Source organism: Rhizoctonia solani, chromosome 9 (genome assembly GCF_016906535.1).
Source record: "Rhizoctonia solani chromosome 9, complete sequence".
In the NCBI taxonomy this organism is placed as follows: Eukaryota; Fungi; Basidiomycota; class Agaricomycetes; order Cantharellales; family Ceratobasidiaceae; genus Rhizoctonia; species Rhizoctonia solani.
The window spans coordinates 324,065-347,471 of NC_057378.1; the positions used below are offsets into that span (position 1 = coordinate 324,065).

The 23,407-nt window shown below is 48.0% G+C and overlaps 7 protein-coding genes across 7 annotated transcripts; 4 read left to right on the forward strand and 3 right to left on the reverse strand.

Annotated features, from left to right (window-relative positions):
* Positions 1-3,087, reverse strand: RhiXN_07638 (Retrotransposable element Tf2 protein; the record flags this gene model as incomplete). Its single annotated transcript, XM_043327454.1, has 2 exons — positions 1-2,529; positions 2,590-3,087. The coding sequence occupies 2 exons, from the start codon at positions 3,085-3,087 to the stop codon at positions 1-3; spliced, it is 3,027 nt and encodes a 1,008-aa protein (XP_043182839.1).
* Positions 3,088-3,326: 239 nt separating this feature from the next.
* Positions 3,327-4,682, reverse strand: RhiXN_07639 (Retrotransposon-derived protein PEG10; the record flags this gene model as incomplete). Its single annotated transcript, XM_043327455.1, has 1 exon — positions 3,327-4,682. One exon carries the CDS (start codon positions 4,680-4,682, stop codon positions 3,327-3,329), a length of 1,356 nt encoding a protein of 451 aa, XP_043182840.1.
* Positions 4,683-6,237: 1,555 nt separating this feature from the next.
* Positions 6,238-10,831, reverse strand: RhiXN_07640 (Retrotransposable element Tf2 protein; the record flags this gene model as incomplete). The annotated part of the gene is made up of 6 exons (XM_043327456.1): positions 6,238-6,927; positions 6,988-8,290; positions 8,330-8,490; positions 8,527-8,863; positions 8,911-9,626; positions 9,677-10,831. The coding sequence occupies 6 exons, from the start codon at positions 10,829-10,831 to the stop codon at positions 6,238-6,240; spliced, it is 4,362 nt and encodes a 1,453-aa protein (XP_043182841.1).
* Positions 10,832-12,042: 1,211 nt separating this feature from the next.
* Positions 12,043-16,011, forward strand: RhiXN_07641 (Transposon Ty3-G Gag-Pol polyprotein; the record flags this gene model as incomplete). Its single annotated transcript, XM_043327457.1, has 5 exons — positions 12,043-12,175; positions 12,227-12,593; positions 12,648-13,292; positions 13,326-14,646; positions 14,698-16,011. 5 exons carry the CDS (start codon positions 12,043-12,045, stop codon positions 16,009-16,011), a joined length of 3,780 nt encoding a protein of 1,259 aa, XP_043182842.1.
* A 123-nt stretch (positions 16,012-16,134) lies between these two features.
* Positions 16,135-17,271, forward strand: RhiXN_07642 (Transposon Ty3-I Gag-Pol polyprotein; the record flags this gene model as incomplete). The annotated part of the gene is made up of 1 exon (XM_043327458.1): positions 16,135-17,271. The coding sequence occupies one exon, from the start codon at positions 16,135-16,137 to the stop codon at positions 17,269-17,271; it is 1,137 nt and encodes a 378-aa protein (XP_043182843.1).
* A 1,117-nt stretch (positions 17,272-18,388) lies between these two features.
* Positions 18,389-19,168, forward strand: RhiXN_07643 (Transposon Ty3-I Gag-Pol polyprotein; the record flags this gene model as incomplete). Its single annotated transcript, XM_043327459.1, has 1 exon — positions 18,389-19,168. One exon carries the CDS (start codon positions 18,389-18,391, stop codon positions 19,166-19,168), a length of 780 nt encoding a protein of 259 aa, XP_043182844.1.
* Positions 19,169-19,479: 311 nt separating this feature from the next.
* RhiXN_07644 (uncharacterized protein) lies at positions 19,480-20,237 on the forward strand (the record flags this gene model as incomplete). Its single annotated transcript, XM_043327460.1, has 2 exons — positions 19,480-19,629; positions 19,686-20,237. 2 exons carry the CDS (start codon positions 19,480-19,482, stop codon positions 20,235-20,237), a joined length of 702 nt encoding a protein of 233 aa, XP_043182845.1.
* Positions 20,238-23,407: the final 3,170 nt, after the last annotated feature.

Genomic DNA, 23,407 nt, shown 5'->3' on the forward strand with positions numbered 1-23,407 from the left:
TCAAGGTTCCCATGTGTTCTCTTTGGATCCGTAGCCCTTCCATTTGACTTGGAAGAACCATTTCCCGTTCCTTTCTTCAGCATCAGTGATCCCTTCCACCTTGTATTCTTCTTCCCCATCCACGGTGACTGGTGGTGGGCGGTTCTTGAAGGCGCATTTCTTGTCCCTTTTGACCTTAGATAGAAGCCCCACGTAGAAGACGTTGTGAATGCGCATTGTTGGGGGTAGTTCAAGCCGGTAAGCGCGGTCGGAGATTTTCTCGGTAACCTTGAACGGGCCCAAACGTTGTTCTGTCAGTTTGGGACTTAAGGTTTTGAGGTTGACATTCTTGGCGTCAAGCCAAGCTTCTTCTCCAATTTTGAATTCCGTTGGGCTTCCGCTTTCTCCGGCTGTCATCCGTTGCTTGGCTTGCCGGAGGGCCGATTCTACTTCCTTCCATTGCGCTTCCATTGTTTGGGCAAGTTTGTCCGCTTCTGGGACATCTGTGGGTACGTTGGATGGGGTTAAGGTGGGTTCCCATCCGTATAAGGCCTTGAAAGGAGTCTTCCCAGTACTACTGTGCACAGCGTTGTTGTACGCAAATTCTGCCATTGGCAGCCACTTAGTCCAGTCTTGTTGGTTGACTCCTGAGTATGCCCTGAGGAAATGTTTGATGGATGGGTTGACTTGTTCTGTCTGTCCGTCGCTCTGGGGGTGATATGCCAAGGAGAAGTGGGGGTCTATTCCCAGACGTTTGTACAGCGCCTTCAGGAACTTATTGTTGAACACTCTCCCTCTATCTGAGACCGTTTTCTCGGGCATGCCGTGCCGTTTCCATACGTGTTCCAGGAATAATTCCGCTAGTTCCGGGGCTTTCAGTTTCTTGGAGCATTTGACAAATATCCCGTACTTGGTGAAGCTATCAATGATGACCAGGATTGAGTCGTAGTTTCCGTCCTTTGGTAAGTCCACAATCATGTTGTAAGAAACGTGTTGCCAGGGTCTAGTTGGAAGTTCTAGGGGCTGAGGTGGGATAGACGCATACTTGGGCTTCCTGATTTGTTGACATGTTTCACAGGAGTCCACATGCCAATAAGTGTTGGCACGGATGCCAGGCCAGTAGTAGTTGCGCAAGACCAATTCCAGGGTTTGTTGTCTACCAGGATGTCCAGCTAAGGGGCTATTGTGGAATATCCGTAGCAAGTCTGTCCTTAGGGTGCCTGCATCTGGTACTACAATTTGTCCTTGGTAGAATAACAACCCGGCTTCCATTTCATAGTCCTTGAATGCTTGTTTGATGGAAGGTGGTGCCTTTGATTCGTTTTGGAGGAATTGGAGGATTTCCTCCAAGGACTTGTCTTGGTCTAGGGATTGCTCAATCTGACGTTGTAATTCCTTTTCTGGTAAGACTAGCACAACGTTGGCAAAGACAGGGTCTGGGAGCATGGTTTGGTCAGCTGGAGGGATGTCGGCGTGATCTGAGCGGCGTGAAAGTGCATCCGGTTTCCCTGATTGTTTCCTGGGGCGATAGACAATCTGGAAGTTGTATCCGGCTAGTAGAAGGTGCCATTGTGCGTGGCGACGGTTGAAGGTTCTTGATTCCTTCCAGTACTCCAGATTGCGGTGATTGGTAAATATGGTGATTGGGTGTGCAGTTCCTTCCAGGAATATACGCCAGTATTCAAAGGATCGTATGATAGCCAATAGTTCCTTGTCGTGGGTATCATAGTTTTGTTCCGCTCCCTTGAACAATTCTGATAGGAATCCTAAGGGATGTAACCGTCCGTCTTCCTGGCGTTGGCTGAGTATAGACCCTAAGGCCGCACCTGAGGTGTCTGTTTCCAGGAAATAAGGTTTGGCAGGATCGGCGTGGCATAGGACCGGGGCATTGGTAATAGCATCCTTTAAACCCTGGAAAGCTTCTTGTTCTTTAGGACCCCAATTCCAAGCCGTATCTTTCTTGACCAGGTTGTGTAGCGGCCTGGCCATGTGGCTAAAGTTGGCAACAAATTGGCGGAGGAAATTTGCAAACCCCAGGAAAGATTGTACTTCCTTAACCTTTGTGGGTGTTGGCCATTCCTGAACTGCTTGGATTTTGAGTTTGTCCAAGCTGAAACCCTTATCTGATACAATGATCCCCAAGTATTCCACGGAAGTGACATGGAACATGCATTTTGAGGCCTTGCAAAACAGTTGGTTTTCTAATAAGCGCCGTAGGACCTCATGGACGTGTTGGGTGTGGGATGCGTCATCTTTTGAATAAATCAAGATATCATCTAGGTATATGATGATGCATACATCCAGTAAGTCTTTGAACAGTTTGTTCATGAAGTGCTGAAAGGCGGCAGGGGCGTTTGTTAAACCAAAAGTCATTACCAAGGACTTGTATAGGCCGTATTTGGTGCAGAAGGCCGTTTTCCATTCGTTGCCTTCTTTGACCCGGACGTTGTTGTAACCCCATCTCAGGTCTAGTTTGGTGAAGACCTTGGCACCGCGGAGCTGGGCCATAAGGTCATCCGGACGGGGTAGCGGGTATACGTTTTTCTTAGTCTGGTTATTCAAGTGGCGGTAATCAACAACCAGTCAACGGGAACCATCCTTTTTGGGCACAAACATGACAGGAGAGCTAATTGAGGATTTACTGGGACGGATCTTCCCAGCCTTGAGTTTGTCTCTGAGCCAATCCTTAAGTGTGGCAGACTCGGCATCAGTCATGCTATAAAGGGGCAAATTCAGGGGGCCCTCTTCCGTAAGTTTGATTCCAATGTCATAGTGTTGGTGAGGAGGAAGCTTGTTGAATTCTTCTTCTCCAAATACCTTGGCGTATTGATGGTACTTGGAGGGTACTCCTTCAAGAGGATTCTTATCTGCTTCTTCCTCCTTGGCAATGGCCACGTGTTCAGGGGTTGTATGAGGGAAGGTGAGGGTGCGCGTGTTCCAATCAATCTCCGGGTTGTGGGCATCCAACCATTTCAATCCTAGGATGGCCGCATGAGAACCTGTGTTACATATAAGGAAGGTCTCTGTCATTTTCTTGCCATCAAAGGAGAAGGTAAGAACTGCCTTCTTCCAGATTTTGCCAGCCTGGGGGCTCGACCCATCAAGCATAGTGACGATACAAGGTGTAGGGAGATCAATGAGTGGAAGGCGGAGTAGTTCCGCAGTGCGGGGGTGTAGGAAGGATGATGTGGCGCCTGAATCAATCAGGACTTCTAGTGGTTCTGCTTGTTTCTCTGGCTGTATTGGAATAGTGAAAAGCGGTGTGATTCTATTGGTACTAGATATATTACAAAATTCCAAACAGATGCCAGAGTCCTTGGGGTCCTTGCGCGCAGCAGCAGGCACCCTTAGTCTTTTCCCGATTCAGGTCTAGACTCTTTGCCAATCTTGGCGGCTTCTTTCTTGATGCCTTCCTCCTTAGGCGTGGCTTTCCAGCCGGTGCGGCATTCCGCAAATTTGTGCCCTGTCCTTCCGCATTTGATGCAAAGGCCTTCAGCCCTGCGGCGGTTGCGCTCCTCCTCGGAGACAAAGTTGGGATTGCTGGATAGACGCCCTGGTCTTGTGGCCTGTTGGCCGGTACTTGCCCCCCTGTTGGGGGTAGTGGAGGCACCAGACTTATTACCCTTAGGCGGGTGGCTGGCGCGCTCTTTGCGGAGGGCGTTGTCAATGACCAGAGCCGCATTCTGCAGCTCAAGGAGGGTGGTAGGGCGCCGTTCTTGAGTGGCAATGAGACGGCTGACCTCCCAATGGAGGCCACGTGCAAATTGCCCACGGAGGGCGGCATTGTTCCAGTCCAGGTCCATGGCAATGGTCCTGAACTTTGTAATGTACTCAGCACAGGTGCCTGTCTGAGTAAGGTTTGTAATTTGCCGCTCGGCGGCTTGTGTGGCGTCCGGGTTACCAAATGCGGCCAGGAACTCTGTCTTAAACTCGTCAACGGTTTGAATCAGGGCCCTGTGGGACCCAAGTTGATTGAGGTGGGGGTGTGCCCATGCTCCTGCTGCGTCCTTCATGTTCATCAAGAGGAATGAGAGTACCTCTTGATCAGTAGGGAACATTTGTTGATTAAGGCAGACCCATGCCATCATCCTTGTGAGCCATTGACGCGACTCGTTTCCAATTTTCCCTGTATAAGCGTCAGGGTGATCTACTTTAACGGGGGCTTGGTAAGCAGCTACTGGAGCCGTTGATTGAGGGACAATGGGGGAGTGGAGCCTGATAGGCGTAGGCGGAGCGGGAGTATGGACTCTTGGGGGAGCCTGGACGGGGGTTGGTTGAGCAAAGGTAAGGGGGGGTTTGGTGGGGTTAGCCCAGGAGATGAGGGGCGCACTAGGCGCTGGAAGAGGGTTGGTTTTGGGTATGGGCCTGGGCGTGGCCTTGACTGCCGGGGGTTTCCGGTCTTCTGGTGTGTGGGGTTGGGGCCCCCCGCTAACCTTGATACAAGTGAGGGTCTGGTCGACTGCTCCCATCCAGTCTTGGGCTTCCTTGTTGACTTCCTTGATTTCCTTGAGTTCCCGCTCAAGCCGGATGACTTGGTTTTGCAATCCCAGGAGGAGGGAGATTGCCCGGCTGAGGGAGATTTCCCCGTAGACCTCTGGTTTGAGGCTTCTTGGCTCATTGGCGGTTGCCGGAAGAGCGGGTCCCAACTCTCCTTGATTGAGAGGGGACGGGGGACGAGCGGCGCTCCGGGAGCGGGTTGCCATCTCATGGGGATACGAGCGGCCTTGGTGGGAAGTAGCGCGGTGGGAAGCGCAGGAGGAAGCGCAAGAGGGGGTGCGTGATGTAATGGTGGGCGAGTGGGGAGTGGTGGTGCCTGTGACAGGACTTATAGGTCACTTTATTGTTCTAGCGCTAAGAACTTGCGTCAACCGCCTAGCGTTGGACAGACCCTATCAACCAATCAACTGCCGTGTACGGGCGTGATGTGGGACGGGTTTTCTGCAAGCGGGTGGATCTGCTGACTAGTTCCGCTGACAAAGGGTGCGGTGACCGTTGGTATGCGGACGATTAGAACCCGTCTGCCTTGTAGCAATTTGGTACTAGGTGGGACCGACGCTGGTTTGATTATTGACAGCAAAAGGCAAGTCCAATCACCTGATTTCCCTTGTGCTAGTACAGGGGGCCTTCTTGTTTGTTGAGACTGAGTGGGGTGTGCTTGGTGGGCACGGTTTGCAACCAACTTAAGGTTGATTACCTAGTGTCCTAGACGTCCTTGGGGGTTGTCTAGGTAGCAGGCGCTTGTGGCCGTATGGAACTAAGTAAGAACCGCTTAAGGCGGTGAGGAGGCTACCTACAACAACTAGCTACCTAAGTACAATGACCAAAGCCCTAATGGCAATGGCAAGCTATGTATCTACAATGAGGAAGTTGCTTAAGGCAACAAGTACAGGTGGGGGACTTAGTAGTTACCGGCCTAAGGCCTTGTACAATTGAGAGATGCGACAAGAGGTAATCAACCTGGGTGTTACCATGGTTGGTTGGCCTCCTTATATATTCTATAGATTGACTAATTACAAATGTACAATATCCAATACCTGATCCAATAAGAACCCCGCTCCGCAGTTGGCCTTACTCATGCATACGTGTCACTGACGTGTCATGATGACGTCATAGGTGGAGGTGGCTACGTGTGATGAGTAAGCGCAAAGGGGAACGTGGCTTGGCGCTTAGCGTATGATATAAGCGCCGATGTCACGTGACTGAAAATGTTCTCCGATTGCCTTCGTTTAAATTCGAGAAATTGGGAATAAATTCCCTGGTATTGATTGTGTCTACGACAGGCTATACTACTGACGCGTAAGGCGTCCTACTGCTAACTACTGTTGACAAGGGGGCCTTAGGCCTGGGAGGTGTGGTAAGTGTAATAAGGGGTGATGCAACTACTGATAAGGGCTGGCTACTTAGCTGGCTGGAACTGTCCTCCTCAATGGGTATGAGACAAGGTAAAATCAACTTGGGGTCTCCAAGTGATTTCCCTGCTGTATATATAGACAAAGATACTAACTACATGTGGTCTGTGCGCGTGTGAATAGAAGACTACACGTGAAAAGAGAAGCGTGCTGCGGGTTGCGCAGAAGCGTGGATTTCTCCTAAGCGCCCTTGGCACAGTATCTTGGCGCGGTATCTTGGCATAATAAGCGCCAAGATCACGTGATCAAAAAAAGTAAAGGTAAGGAGTCCGTAAAAAATAGTAGAAATATTAGAAAAATCGTGCAAATCTAATGGTATATGTAAGGAGGTTGTAACATTGCCCCCCCCCTAAAGGCTCTTGGCGGCGTCACAAGCCTCTCTGAGTCTAGCTTGGTTAAAGCGCTTGATCTCTTCCTGGCTGTGTTCCAACAGTTCTTCTGGTTCCCAGGAATTGTCTTCTGGGCCATATCCCTTCCATTTGATCAAATAGAACCATTTACCCCATTGTTGTTTGGAATCAATGATCTGTTCCACCTTGTATTCCTCTTCTCCTTCTATTGTCTCTGGAGGGGGTTGTTCTGGGAATGGTTGGCTGGGAGATTCATGGCTTTTGGACAATAAACCCACGTAGAATATGTTGTGGATTTTCAGGGTTTCTGGGAGTTTTAGCCAATAGGCATGACTGGAGATTTTTTCTGTCACTTTGAATGGGCCTAGGCGTTTTGGGTCCAGTTTGTTGGAGTTTGTTCTGAGCTCCACATTTTTTCCGTCCAGCCAAACCTTTTCTCCTATCAAGTATTCTGGCACTACTCCTGATGCTCTTGTCATGCGTTCCTTTGTCATTTTGAGTGCTGATTCTGCTTCTTGCCATTCTTGGGCCAGAGTGTTGGCTACCAGGTCTGCTTCTGGGACATTTGCCGGGACATTGGAAGGATTCATGACTGGATTTCTTCCATAGACTAACTCAAAGGGCATTTTCCCTGTGGCAGAGTGTTTGGCGTTGTTGTAAGCATATTCTGCCAATGGTAGCCAGGTTGCCTAGTCTGAGTGGTCTGCTGCAACGTATGACCTGAGGTAGAACTCAATGAATTGGTTTACCCTTTCCGTTTGTCCGTTGGATTCTGGGTGGTAAGCTGATGAAAAGGCTGGTTTCACCCCAAGACATTGGTAGAGAGCCCTTAGGAACTTTCCTGTGAAAGTGGTTCCCCTGTCTGATATTGTCTTGACTGGTAGACCATGAAGTTTCCACACGTGGGAGATGAACAAGTCCGCTAACCCTTTTGCTGAGACCCTCTTTGTGGTTGGGATGAAATGCCCAAATTTGGAGAAGGAGTCTATGACCACTAGGATGGCGTTGTTACCCTGTGACTTGGGAAATCCGGTGATGAAGTCATAGGATATAGTGTGAAAGGGGAACAACGGGACTTCCAGGGGTTTCAGGGCAATAACCAGGGCATGTGCACGTTGGTTGGCTTGGCAGGTTGGGCAACATTCAACCCATTCCTTTGCTGATGACTTCATGCCTGGCCACCAGTAGCTGCGGCTGAGGAGCTCTAGAGTCCTTTGTTGGCCTGGGTGTCCTGCAAGGGGCAAGTTGTGAAATTCCCTCAATAGCTGTTCTTTGATGGTCTCCAAGTTGGGCACTACCAATTTCCCACAATACCATAGTAAGTCTTCTTCCCAGTTGTAATCCCAGTAGGCTTTGCAAATGGACGGAGGTGAGTTGTCTGCGTCTTCTGTCAGGACTTTGATGATGGGTTCAAGTGATGGGTCTTCTTTGAGCTTAGAACAAATGTCTGTGACAATCTCAACTTCCTCTTCTGATGAGTTTGCAAAGACTTCTGATGGTAGCATGATTTCTGGTTCTGTGGGGAGGTCTACATAATCTGACCTTCTTGACAGGGCGTCTGGTTTTCCTGATTGTTTGCCTGGACAATAATGAATTTCAAAGTTGAAATTGCTCAGGAAAATTTGCCATTGCGCATGTCTCCGGTTGAAGGTTTGTGCCTGCATCCAGTACTCCAGGTTTCTGTGATCTGTGAAAACCTGGATTGGTTTATCCATTGCTTCTAGGAAAATCTGCCATTCCTCCAATGCCTTGATTATTGCCAGGAGTTCCTTGTTGTGGGTATTGTAATTAGCCTCAGCGCCAGAGAATGATTTGGACATATATGCCACTGGGTGTAGGCAGTTATCTTCCCCTTGCTGACTAAGGATTGCTCCCATGGCTACTCCTGACGCATCCGTTTCAAGGTAGTAGGGTAAGTTGGGGTTGGAATGGATCAAGACCAGAGATTTGGTGACCAAGGATTTAAGCTCCTGGAAAGCGGCTTCTTCTAGGTTGCCCCATGACCAAGGGGTTTCCTTTCTTGTCAGGTTGTGGAGCGGCCGTGCAACAGAGCTAAAGTTTGGAATGAATCAACAGAGGTAATTTACAAACCCTAGGAAGGCTTGGACTTGTTTGACCATTTTGGGGGTAGGCCATGATGTAACTGCTTTGATCTTCTTCTGATCCATTGAAAATCCAGCTGGGGAGATGACAATTCCTAGGTAGTCTACTGTGGTAACGTGGAAATGGCATTTCAATAATTTGCAGAACAGCTGATTTTTCATGAGTCAAGACAAGACCTCCCTGACATGAGATGGGTGGTCCTTGGGCTTCTCTGAGAAGATCAATATATCATCCAGGTAGATAACAACAGTGACATCAATCAGGTCTTGGAACAGATTGTTCATAAAATGCTGGAAAGCTGCCGGTGCGTTTGTCAGACCAAAGGGCATCAATAGGTATTCAAATAGGCCGTATTTGGTTCTGAAAGCTGTTTTCCATTTGTCCCCTTCCTTGATCCTGACGTTATTGTATCCCCAGCGTAGGTCTAGTTTAGTGAACAGTTTTGCGTGCCTGAGCTTGGTCATGAGATTGTCCTGTCTAGGGAGTGGGTAAACATTCTTGTGGGTAACATTGTTGGGCTTCCTGTAATCAACCACCAATCAAAGGGATCCGTCTGCCTTTTTACAAACATGACTGGGGCACCTGCTGAGGAAGTACTAGGGCGGATCTTGCCCATTGCCAATTCCTCATCAATATGTTGCTTAAGTGCCTTGGATTCTGCATCAGTCATGCTGTAGATAGGTCCAGGGGAGAGTTTGGCGTCAGGGACTAGGTCAATGGCAATATTGTATTCCCTGTGCAGGGGAAGGACCTTGAATTCCTCTTCACCAAATACCCTGGCAAATTTGTGATATTCTGTGGGTAAGTCTGCCAGTGGGTTGGGGTTGGCTTCTTCCTCCAAGGCTATCTGGATCTGGTCTGGGAAGGTGATGGTGCCTTGGTTCCAATCTATGAGGGGTGACTCCTGAGTGAGCCATGTCATGCCAAGTATGGCGGGTGTGTTCCCAATGGGACAGACTAGGAAGGGAACAGTGTGTGGGTGGCCGTTGGCCAAAACTGCAAGTTGGACCTGGTGCCAAATGCAACCAGTCTGGGAAATTGTACCATCTAACATTCTCACAACTTGTGGATTTTTGAGTTGGGTTTTTGGAATTTTGTATTTTTCCACAATCAAAGGGGAGATGAAATTCAATGTGGCTCCTGAATCTATGAGGGTTTTCAAGGGTTCTGCCAAGGAATTTTGGACGTATAGATCAATAAATAGTAGGGGTTTTTTATTTGAATCAAGTCCCACAGATACAAATTCTATATTACTATCTACAATGTCCTTTTTGGGAGTCAAGGGCTTGGCAGCGGTCCTCAACTTCACTCTTTTCCCAACTTGTCCTCAGCTACCTTGGCTGCTTCCTTGATTGTAGCTTTCCAACCATTGGGGCATTGTTTGATGCCATGCCCTTTTTGGCCGCACTTGACACAAAGGCCAGACGCGCAGCAATGGTCCCTCTCTTCTGGTGTGACATAATTAGGGTCCTTGGAGAGACAGACCCTGGTAGTGGTGGTGGAGGTGGCCACGGTGGCTGGGGACTTGGCGGGTTGCTTCTTTGGCTGGTTCTCCTTGTTTTTGTGGCAAGTGTTGTCAATTTTGATTGAGGCTGCAAAAATTGCCTCAAGTTTGTCTGGAATATTATCCTTTGTTGACAATAATTCCTTGACCTTCCAGTGGAGGCCCTGCGTGAACTGTGCAATGTAGGCCTCCTCATTCCAGTCTAATTCCGCCATGAGATTGCGGAACTCTGTGACGTACTTGGAGGTGGTTGTGGATTGGGAGAGTGCTGCAATCTTCCTAGCTGCGGCCTGCTTGGCATTGGGATTGGCAAATGCCTCCTTGAATTTGGCCAATAAGGCCGTGATGGTGGTTGGGGGGTTTCCCTTGCCCTTGATAATAGCCCCAATGAGGGGGAGTGCCCAGTCGGCGGCTTTGTCTGTCATATGGTACAGTATCCATACAACCATCTGTTCCTCCTCATCAAATTGATCCCTGTGAAGTGCTACCCAGAGTAGCATTTGGTCCAGCCATTGTGTGGCCTTGCGCCCCCTTGTTTCTCCCTTATAAGGATCTGGGAGGTCCATCTTGGGCTGCTTTATGCTGGACCCTGCGTCAAAGGGGGTGAGGGACCCTAGATGCCTCCTAGGCGTTCCTTGAGGCTCCTTTTTGGGGACTCTCCTTGGTTCCTCCTCTTCTTCTGAGTCAAAGCCCATACCCCTTGATGGGCGGAAAGGGGCCTTGAGTCCAGGCCTAACCGTTCCTGGAGTGTGGGTTTCTCCCCCTGTATGAGTGGGGGGAGTGACAGGCCCAGTTGATGGGCCAGGCTTGGCTTGAGCGCCTCCTTGGTCTTTGTCACCAACAAGGTTGTTGGTTTCCTTGCATATGGCAACAAGCTGGATAATCTGCTTGCCCTGGGACTTGACTTGGTCCTGGAGGGACCCAACTTGGCTAGTGAGGGCTGCAATAGCCTCAAGGAGAGCGCTAAGGGTTGGCTCCGGTTCCATTCCAGGCAGGCCTTGCAAAGTGGGAGATGGGCTGCAAGTGGGTGGTTGGGAATGGGATGGAACAGAGCGGCGGCTGGAACAACTGGTAGGGCGGGAGTAAGGGTGTGGGACGCCAGAGCGTGTGGATGGAATGATGGAAACGGCATGGGGGAGGTGCCTATATCAGGACTTATGGGCAGTTTTTGTGCAGAGTGTGTACGCTAAACCCTTGCGTCAGACACCTAGCGTTGGACTATCCCTACAACAAATCAGCAGATCTGGCAATTGTGATATGAGCGGGTTTTTAGCAAGCGGGTGGATCAGCTGTCTAGGGTTGCTATCTGCTGTGTTCCAGCAAAACACGTGGTAAGCAGGCAATCAGGACTTGTCAGCCTTATAGCAATTCAGCACTACGTGTGGGTGGGGAGTTTTTGATTATTATACTCTGCAAAGTGGCCCCAATCACGGTTATTTCCCTTGTGCTAGTACTGGGAGCCTTCTTGTTGTCAATCAAAGCCTACAAAAGTTGATTTTACAATGTTGTACACCACTGTAAGGTGGGTACTTGCTAGTGGGGGCAGGCGCTTACGGCTGTACTACTACACACAAGCTTATGTAATCTAATCTACCTAGGCTATACTACTGACGCGTAAGGCGTCCTACTGCTAACTACTGTTGACAAGGGGGCCTTAGGCCTGGGAGGTGTGGTAAGTGTAATAAGGGGTGATGCAACTACTGATAAGGGCTGGCTACTTAGCTGGCTGGAACTGTCCTCCTCAATGGGTATGAGACAAGGTAAAATCAACTTGGGGTCTCCAAGTGATTTCCCTGCTGTATATATAGACAAAGATACTAACTACATGTGGTCTGTGCACGTGTGAATAGAAGACTACATGTGAAAAGAGAAGCGTGCTGCGGGTTGTGCAGAAGCGTGGATTTCTCCTAAGCGCCCTTGGCACGGTATCTTGGCGCGGTATCTCGGCATAATAAGCGCCGAGATCACGTGATCGAAAAAGTAAAGGTAAGGAGTCCGTAAAAAATAGTAGAAATATTAGAAAAATCGTGCGAATCTAATGGTATATGTAAGGAGGTTGTAACACAATACCACACTTTGGAGCTAACAACTCACAAAATCTTTGAACAACAGTAGCACGGGTTGGCCTCCGTAGCTCTGTCACCTTGTTTCTATCTTAACCCTTATAGATCAATCTAGAACTGAAAGTACGTACAGAATGAGCAGACAGCTACGCAGTGGGCGCAGCTATGACGCCTTGAAGGAACCCCAAGTTCCTAAACAAAAGACGCAGCAACGCAAGGCCGCTGGGGCAAAGGCCAATGCCAATGAACAGGCATCAGAGACAAACAGTAAGCAATTGATAGCACCTAGAGAAAGGGAACGGCTTACATTTGGGACAGCTCCTGGGGAAAAAAGCCCCAGAGAGAGCGTACACATATTAGGCACCGGGAAGCGCCAAGGAGTGGCACTCATTGGGAACAACGCGGTCAAGCTAGCCCTGTCTGCCTACGCGGCCCTAACAAATAGGGCCCCACCCATCCGGAGGGTGCTGAGCTGGCCAACACCAGCAATCAAGACCCGCATGATAGCAGATTCCCCCAAGGAAGGGGAAGCAGCGTTTCCTAGGAACGCTGAGGCAGCCGTCAGAGTCCCGGGAGAGCAAGAACTTACTCCTGGAGGAACCAACAGAGCGCCGGCTGCCATTAGAGTGCCAGAGACACCCTTGACAACAACAAGGAGGAAGGACACGTCCTTGGACAACAATGTGTATGTAACTGCCAGAACAAGTCAAGTATGCAACAAAAGTATAGTTCTGACTAGTGAGGGTGAACCGCTGTTAGCGCAATACGTAGTAAATGACAATACCAGTAAGATGCCCTCTGTTAGTAGTGAGCAAAGGAAGCGCAGGCGCCGTAAGTCCAAGGGTAACACAAGAGACCTGATTGGAAGCCCCAGTAATGAGTCTAAGTCAATGGCTAATTATGAGGGACTTACCTGGGATGAGGAGGTCCAACATGTCAACGGCAAAGACCCGGGTGGCCCAAACACCAGCCTCCCGGACATTAGCAAATGGGTGAATCCCAACTGGTCATGGTTGGACTACATCCCCAAAAGCAATGAGCAGAGCGCTGAGACCAACGGAGAAAGCATACAGGTCAACGCTCTCATATTCAAGGTTGATGAGAACTACGTATACAACAACAACAAGTACGTGGAGGTGCTGCGCAATTTGCGCAATCAAGACCAACCTGAGAGCACACATAGCCAGTCCCAAGGAGCCAGCCCATTGCAAGTTTGCCAAACACACCAAGTCACGGTGGAGGAAATTGACAAAGAGACTGAAGCAACTGAGACTAGTTGGACGCGCTCATACGTTGGTAAAGGAAAGGGCAAGAAGAAGCCTAGGGAAAGGATCAGGAAACGCAAGCGGCCAAGCCTTGGGATGGCACTTGACAACCTAGAAGGGTTGCAAGGAGAAAGGGGTTGACCCACAGACAGCAGGGAACCCTCAGTCACGTACCAAGGAGGTGGATACCTGGAAGGACTTATCAGTCCCTTGTCAGTTCACCCTGCGGCAAATACTGAGAACAATCAAGAAACCGTACCAAGGGGTGATAGGAGCGGGGCTAGAGACAAGACAACAACCCGTAGCAGAAGAACCAACCCATTGTACTCTACAATGGAGTCACTGGCTCCATTGCTTAGACAGGGTGGTGACAGGGAACGCCCGCATACAAGCATCCCAGGAAGTGATTCAGAACCCTCCAACTCAGACTTGTCCAACAGTGACTACAGCTCCACCAACAAGTCTATCTCCTCACAATCCGCAGGGACAACAAGACAGCAAACAAGCTGCAAGTTGGAAGACATAGTCAGAAAACTCAAGAAACAGAACAAACAACTAGAGAAGAAAATTGTGACACAGGCAAGGTCAGGGTACAAGGCCCAGACGCCTAAAGCTTACAAGGGCAAGGCGGACATTGATAAATACAATATGTTTATCTTTAACTATAAACTATACTTGTCAGATACCAAGCTTAGCAACCGCAAGGCCGTCCTCACAGTGAGCCAATTCCTTGAGGACAAGGCGGCAACATGGTACATGATGAATGTAGCGCCAGACCCTGAAGCTTATACAATGGAAACAATATATGTTGGACTTTACAAATATTGTTTCCCCCCCAACTTCAAGGAGGAGGTGCAACGTCAGTATAACCAGAAGCAGCAAGGGGACCTGAGCGTTCAGGACTACTTTGCCAAGCTGGCTAGGCTCTGTTGCAGACTTAGGGATATCAACAATAGACAACACGTTCTGAGAATCTGGGAAGGCGCCGCGCAGTATATTAAGGTTGAATGGGCTCTAAAATACATGCAGCCGGAAACTACAGACATAGATACACTGCAAGAAGCGGCATTGGCAGCAGAAAGGGCACATAAGATCAAACGGAAAATTGAAAGGTTGGGAAACAACAAGGGAAATCCACAGAAAGAGCGGTTGCGTAGCCCCCCCAGGAAGAACAACCGCCATCCTAATTACAGAAGCTTGGCTAATGGATCAAACGGGAGGAACTGCAACCATAGAAGTGGGAGCTACAATGGTAATGGTAACAGGACAGACAAGCGCCAAGACAAGAATAGACACAAAACGCAAGAAGGAGGGCGCAAAGAGGCAAACACAAGGAGGGAGAAACTCACAAGTGAAGAACAAGACAGACTAAAGGCTGCTGGGCTATGCTACGTGTGCCAGAGGTCAGGACATCTGGCCCAGGACTGCCCAAAGTTCCACAAGGCAAAGCCGTTGCATATACGTGCAAACACAGTTAAAATCAGACCCAAAGAGAAGGTCTGAGTCTTGTTGGTCATGCTCAAGGAGTTGGACAAACTTACCCAGCTGAGAGACAGGGTCAAAGTGAACGCCGTTTGCGTAGGGCAAAAGAACAATGCCACAACAAAGCACATAGAGCGCAATGCGGTCAAGATCAAAGACAACACGCGCAAAGTGCCCAACACGCTGGTGGTCAAAGCAAAGATAGAAGGCAAGTCAGTACAAGTACTGCTGGACTCTGGGTGCCAAACTGACCTAATTTTGTCAACACTGGTCAATCAGCTCAAACTAGATAAGACGGCGCTGATGAAACCGCTGCAAGTTCAGCTGGCAATGGCGGGGTTGCAAGGAACTTTACACTATTGTGCACAGGCTAGAATAGAATATCAGACAGTGAACAAAAACCGTCAGTTTGACGTAGGGAACTTAGATAACTACAATGTGATATTGGGCACGCTGTTCTTATTTCAGCACAGCGTGAGATTGAGTTTCAACCCGTACAGCGTATACATTGGATTGAACAAAGCGCTGCCATTAGACAGAGACCATGTTCTACAGATAAATTCACTATCTACAGAGATTGTGGGTACAAGGATGGCTGAGCTGCGTGAGATGCTCAGGGAGGAGGCAGCAGAAGTATGCAAGCCAGTGAACGGGATGATCCCATTGCCACCTATGAGAGCAATCAATCACAGGATACCACTGATAGACAAGACAAAAGTGTATAAGTTCCAACCATCCAGATGCCCAGAAGCGCTTAAGAGTCAGTTTGAGTCAAAGGCGCGCAACTACCTGGAGTCAGGACGGTGGAAGCATAGCACGGGATTGAACGCAATCCCCATGCTATTCCTGCCAAAGAAGAAGGATGGAAAGGTGGAACTACAAACTGTACTAGACAAGCGCAAGCAGAACACAAACACGGTTAAGCTGGCGTCACCCCTGCCGCTCCCCAAGGACATCCTGTCCAAGGTTAGTAGACACCAATACAAGATGCTATTAGATGGGAAAGACGCTTACAAACAGATATGCATGGTCAAGGATGACGTGCACAAGACATTATTCCACACGCCAATGGGTACAATGGTCAGTTGCGTGATGCAGCAAGGCAATTGCAATGCCGGGGCAACATACCAAGCGTTAATGAATCACATATTTGCGCCGTACATTGGGGTATTTATGTTTGTATACCTGGACAATATTGTGATATTCTCAGACACGCTGGAGGAACATGTAAAGCATATACGTACCATACTGAGAGTACTCAAACAAGAGAGATTATTCCTGAGCCCTAACAAGATGCAGTTCCTAGCGGAGGAACTGCACATCTTGGGACACATAGTGGACAAGCAGGGCATTTGAATGGACCTGCACAAGGTGGACTCCGTGTCAAAATGGAAGACGCCTGAGAGTAAGGAGCAGCTTGCAAGCTTTCTGGGAGCAGTGGGATACTTGGCCCTGAATTGTCCGGGAATACAGATACCAATGGCACCATTGGCAAAGCGCGCAAGCAGAAACAAGCTATTCCGCTGGGGCGGACTGGAAGAGCGGGCATTCCGCAAAGTGATACAGCTTGTAGAAGAATACAGGGACAAACATTGGGTAGCACTGAGATATGGGCTGGGAGAGGACCCAATATACCTGATAACGGATGCAAGCCTAACCGGAGCAAGCAGACTGGTCAGCCAAGGGAAGGAATGGCAGACAGCCGCGGTAGCAGCCTTCTGGTTGGCTAAGTTCACAACGGCGCAACAGAACTACACGGTGACAGAACAGGAGGCCCTGGCCATAGTAGCGTCACTGGACAAGTTCCAGCCACTACTGTATGGCATGAAGTTTGAAGTACTCACTGACCACAAGGCGCTGGAGTTCTTGCTAACCCAAAAGGAACTGAATGCGCGCCAAGTTAGATGGTTAGAAACAATAAATGAATTTGACTGCACTATTAGATACATCAAGGGATCCCAGAACGTGCTGTCGGATGCACTTTCTAGGATATACAGTGAAGACAAAAAGGGAACAGAATGGGCGGCAAGTGAATACATGGCGGACATAGATGGAAACAACACAACGGGGAACGCGCATACACCCACCGTACAGTTAATGCAACCTGTGATCACAGGTATGGCAGCAAAAGTAGCGGCCAAGAGCCAAGTAACATTGGAAGGGGTGAGGCAAAACCCAGCTTGTAAATGTGTGGCGCTGGAACAATATGACCCAGAAATCCCAGGAAGGGGCAATTACAGAAGAATTGGGACAAGAGCCCCAAAGAGAAGAGGCACCGCTGATAAAGCAAATTGGGACCCTGATAGAAGGGAAGAATTTGATGAGATCATGAATGGGTCAACAGAAGCCAGGAGTGAAACACGCAAGACTGAATCAATGAGCTCACCAGCAAGCGTCAAGCTGGAGGGCGGGAATACTACAGGAAACAAAGTAGACCCAATGGACAGATCAGACCACAGGCACATAACACAGCTAGTGAGCAAAATAGACATAGTGAGCACAATAGCAGAAGGATACAAGAAGGACAAAGACTACAAGAAAATAATTGAGGAACCATTGCAATTTCCTCAGTTTGAACTCTGCAAGGAACTAATATACTTTAGCAAGCACGGTTGATTGTATCTATGTGTGCCAAATACAACAAGCGGGGATTGGCATATCTGCAGTCTGTTAATCTTGCACGCTCACTCAATGGTATTGCATCTGGGATACAAAAAGACATATGCATACATGCACAAAAGTCTATACTGGAAAGGACTGGCAAATGACACAAAGCGTTTCTGCAATGCATGTGTATCATGCGCGTCATCCAAGACATTGACACAGAAGCCATACAGGCTGTTGAAGCCATTGCCAATACCAAAGTACCTGTGGGCACAGGTTGGGGTAGACTTCTTTGGACCATTACCCAAATCAACCACATTGCTAGGAACATTTGACATGATATGTGCCGTGATAGATCACCTAACGTGTATGACGCATTTGATACCTACCAGGTTGGACTACACCGCTTGCAACATGGCAGAAGTGTTCCACGCAAATGTATTCAGGCTACACAGAATACCAGAAATCATAATTAGTGATTGAGACAAGCTATTTACATTGATATTCTGGCAGACGTTCTATAGCCTGACTGGTACTGAGATCAGATTATTGTCCGCATTCCACCCACAAATGGACGGGATGATGGAACAATTAATACAAAGCATGTCAGGAATAATACGCGTGTGCGTAAACCCGGCCCTGAGGGACTGGGCACTCAAGCTACCCAGCATAGAGTTTGCAATAAACTCAGCAAGGTCAGAAACAACGGGATTCAGTCTGTTTTTGCTGAACTACAGACACGTACCTAGACCAATGTTAGTGAGAACCAGGACTGTCATAAACAGAGGAAAATAGAACTAGCCAGAATTGAACCAGCTTGACCACTAAGCCATAGAGCCCTATTATTCCTCTGCTGACAACCCATGATTACACCTGCTACCCCCCAAATTTGGGCTTGGGCCAGCATGCAACCACTTGTACTGGTCATGTGACCGTGTCCAGGACAAGGACGGACATGCACAGTGTGCGCAAAGCAGCGCGTAACATCAAATACGCACTAATGATAGCGCACAACGCAATCATAGGAGCGCGTTTGAGCCAGATGGTTGAGTCAAATTGACACCAAAGGCCATCACCCTTCAAGCAGGGCAATTGGGTCTATGTGAGCACAAAGAATATGCGCGTACCAATGGGAAAGCCCCACAAGCTATTGGCACAATGGATCAGGCCAGTAGTAATTGATGGAGTGGTAAAAGAAGGAGCCACCTACCATGTGGAGCTCCCGGAGGACCTCAGGCGGCGCAGGATCAAGGCAATATTCCATGCATTGCTACTCAAGCCGCATATACCCTACAAGGACCGCAGGTTCCCAGGGAGGAACTACAAGCAAATTGCATTGTTGGAAGCCAATGACAACAAATGGGCAGTAGAGAAAATAGTAGGGCATTGTGGCAAGGGTAGTAACACTATGTTCAAAATAGCGTGGCAAACTGGGGATTGCACTTGGGAAACATACCGTGTGGTCAGGCACTTAGAAGCACTCAAGCAATACTTCAAAGCCATAGGGGTCAAACAAGCTAGGGACCTACCTTGGGCGGAAGGAGGAGACACACCCTATGATGAGCTTAGTGATAGCGGGTCTGAAACCCTGGAGGGCGCAAGCATACGCGTACTTAAGGAGGGAGACCCAGAGTACAAGCACCTCACCACACCACTGTTGCATATCAAGCTCACTGAATTACTATCACTATACAAAAGATGCCCCACGGCCAATGCCAGCAACTTAGTTGGGACCACAACCAACAACAAGACAAACCACCAGCATATCAACAGGACCAGTACAACCAAGTCAATCTTGGGTTACTGCGGCTGCTCAACACCGTTGCGCAGACCAGCCTCAAAACCATCCAAGCCTGTAACCCCCAAGTACAGCAAAGAGGCTGACAAGGGGGCATGGGGCCACGCCTGAGATATCAGCACCATTACCCGCACGTTGGTAGAAGACAGCTGGACCTGTACAAAGGAAGGCGCTTTAGACAAAGAGGAACTCAACCTAGTGCTAGGCCAAGGAGTAGATTGTCCACATGTAGCACCTCAACCAAGCAAGGCCATAGCCAGTCAACTACCAGGGGAAGAAGCCTTTCCCCAAGCGGAACGGAAGTGAACAATGAGGAAGAAAGCAAGTACATACCAAGTATTTGCCCAATACTAGGGCCGTTGTTAGTACCCAAGCCTCTACCCCTTCAAATTGCCAGAGCGCTAGCCAATCCAGCTCCAACAATGCTACCAGATCCAATCAAGAGAGTACCGTTGAACCCACCACTCCAACCAGCACCAGACCCAAACCAGAGGGGCGCAATTGGGCTCCAAATCAACAATCTGTTGTTGAAGGTGACCTGGGCTATCAGAACCGTTGAGAACATGATATCAGTGACCAAGACCCTCAACAAGCGTGTCAAGAGGACTCACCAGCGCGTTGTGGACAGGGAGTGGGACATCATGGAAGATATGTCAAGGATTGTACTACAGGCCCTAAGGATAGGGGACAAACCAAGGATTGGCAACGCAAGCTACCCTCAGGAACTACTAAGGCAAGCCTATCTGGTGCCCCTGTACATGCCGGAGACCACAGAACAAGCAATCAACAACCTCATACTGGGGATCAAAGAACACTGGTTGACAATCAGGGGGAACAAGGCAACTTTGAGACATCACATGCTGTTGCAGCTCCCAAATCCAGCATTGGAGAAGACAAGGCCAATTCCAATGATGGAAGCAATGGCGGGCCCAAGCCATCTGCAACAGAGCAAGACAATCCAGACGTTAGGGATGCAACCAACCACATTGCCAAGTGGACAACCCTTGGACCCAACGTCAAGATGCGCAACGCCGGGAACAGACTCAAGACCCTTGAGCCAGAACAGCCTTGCGTCTCACCACGCAAGCTCAAGCTCAAGCAATTGTTGGTACGTAGAAGGACTGATCAAGTCAAAAGGAAAGGGGAAGGGAAGGGCACTGGAGGAGACGGAGAAAAGTGACTGAGACAGCCGCAACTGTCTGGAGGGCAAGTGTAAGGGTTACGCTATCACTGTAGGTCTAGCTCTGGTGTATGTGTTACCCTTACAATACACCGTTACCTCTCTTTATGTTACACTTGTACCCAGTGCTCTGTTCAGGCTGATTACTAACTATATACATTCATTTGGTTTCTTCTGTTTACGCATGTATCAACCTGGGCACCTTATAAGGTCCCAGGACTTCTACCCACTCTCCCCCTGTCTTTACTCTTAACATCAATATTGAGTGTGTGTTACAACTTGTCATTTAGGCAATGCTGTTGCCAACCAAGTCACATATATACATCCAATAAGTAGAGACCTTACACCATGGTAACACCCAGGTCAATTACCTCTTGTTGCATCCACTCAGTGTACAAGGGCCATACAGCCCAGTAAATACTTAGTTTAGCCACTTAGGAAGTCTTACACCACCTTAAGCGGTCTTGTCACTGTACTTAGATAGCTTGTCACCGCCATAAGCAGTCATGTCATTGTAGGGTAGTTACTTGCCTTAAGCAACTTTCTCTTATTTTGTACTCCACAGCCACAAGCGCCATCCCCTTGACGCCCTAACCAATGTCTAGGACACAAGACCTACACTTGGATAAGCACCAAAGCCTGAATAGGTGTCACATCATAGCCCCTGTGTAATAATCAAAGACAGGAATACAAGCACCAGTAAGGTTGCAGGATGTTATTGATATGACATTCCTTTTATAATCTGTACTTATTTTATTTATTACACCAGTAATCTTACAGTAAATAAATGAGATTAAGATGTAAACTAGGGTTTTCAGGGTCCCTCTATCCAATCGCAACCTTTGCAAAACCTATAAACCTTGGGAATACCCTCAATATGCAATATCTTTTGCATATATGCTGTTTTCTCACTCATTTAAATATACATAAATTCAGCTGAGTAGATAAACAGTAACAAGTAATATATCTCCTGTTTGCAGTATTTATTACTCAAAATTCTATCTTGTGGCTACACACAGAAATATTCAGGGTCCCCCCTGTCACATAGGCAAGTGCTCCAGCGCTTAATCAGCGCTTAAGCGCCAATGCACTAAATGCACCTTTTCTCCATCACCCGGGCATGCTACACTGCCGAATTGCTTGCGCTTAGGTGCGCCTGTTTGTGCGCTCCAGAACGCTGGGTCAAACTCCCAAAACGGACAACATTTGGCAGAGTTATGCCCCATTTACTGTAAGTACCCAGTACAGTGGTATCCTACCTTTGGGACTGTTTACTCCAAGGATGAAACACTTAGCCTTGGGACATCTAAGGACCCACACAGGTAAATACTGCCTTGGGGCAAATATTGCATTGGCGCAAATATTAGGAACTGTTGTTTGTTTACTATGTACCAAAGTATTGGCTCTCTCAAGTGTTTCAGTTGCCACATGTACCTTGTTGTAGACACACTTATACCAAGGACATTTATTCTGATTTTCTCAATTTTAAACAAAGTCAAACAGACAACATTTTTGATCACATGATTTTGGTGCTTATATTACACACTAAGCGCCAAGCCACATCCTCTTCTGCGCTTACCAAGCACATGTAGCCACCTCCACCTATGATGTCATCATGACATGTCAGTGACACATATGCATGAGTAAGGCCAACTGTGGAGCGGGGTTCTTATTGGATTCAGTATTGGATATAATGTATTTGTAATTAGCTAGTAGATAGAATATATAAGGAGGCCAACCAACCATGGTAACACCCAGGTTGATTACCTCTTGTTGCATCCCCGCTTTGTACAAGGACCTTAAAGTACAGTAATTACTAAGTCCACCAGTCTACACCTCCTTAAGCGGCTTCTTCATTGTACTTAGGTAGTTCCTCATTGCCCTTACAGGCTTGGTCACCATAGTATAGGTAGTTGTTGTTGTAGGTAGTGTACCCACCGCCTTAAGCGGTTCTTACTCAGATCCATATGGCCGTAAGCGCTTGCTGCCTTGATGCCCCTCAAGGATGTCTAGGACATACCTCCTGTACCCCCTCTTGGTATCAATCATGTATATACTTGTTTGTGCGCCTTCTCAGGGTATAAAAGGACCCTGTGAAGACACTTCTAATGCATCCTACTTTTGCTCTTATATATTGACATATACACACAAGCCTTTAACAGCTTATCTGCACATTGACTTTAGTGATTGACTCACTGTAAAAAGGCATAGGAGGTTATTTGGTGCACTAAGACCATAGGCCAGTCCCAACAGACACAGGGTAACCTATTAGTGTACTTACTGCAACCCTGTGCCCCTTGACTGTCACAGTTGTTGAGTTCAACATTGAGTATAGTGCAACAATACTGTAAGGATTGTTGTGATTGAGTGATAGTGTTTCAATCCAACATACCCCCTATATTGTAGATAGCTTTATCTACAATATCTCATAAATCCTAGATCTATTTTAGGTAAACCCCATAAGCCTTAAGTCTTACTTAAGCCTATATAAGTCCTATAATTATTAGGCAAATCCTATAAATCCTGTACATTAGTCAGGTAACATTCTTACTTAAAGGTACTATCCCAGAGACCTTAAGTATACATACTCTTAGTCACTTAGGCTTAAGTAACATTAGTCTAAGGTACTATACATAGCCAACTGTTGTAGACACAATTGATACCACAGAATTTATTCCAACTTTCTCAAATTTAAACAAAGACAAACAGACAACATTTTCAATCACATGACATTGGCACTTATATCATACACTAAGTGCCAAGCCATGTCCCCATCCATGCTTAGTCAGCATATGTAGCCACCTCCACCTATGACATCATCATGACACATCAGTGACAGGTATGCATGAATAAGACCAACTGCAGAGCAGGGTTCTTATTGCATAAAGTTAGCTTCTTTTCTCACATACATTGTATTTGTAAATAGTCACCTCTGTAATATATAAGGAGGCCAATCAACCATGGTAACACCCAGGTTGATTACCTCTTGTTGTATCTCCACACTGTACAAGGGCCTTAAGCCCAGTAACTACTTAGAACTTGTCCTAGATGTCTGTAAGGACATCAAGGGCGCAGGTGCTTACAGCTGTGTGGAAATACAGGTGAGTACTGCTTAAGGAAGTGGAGGTCTACCCTACAACGTCTAACTACTATCCTACAATGACCAAGGC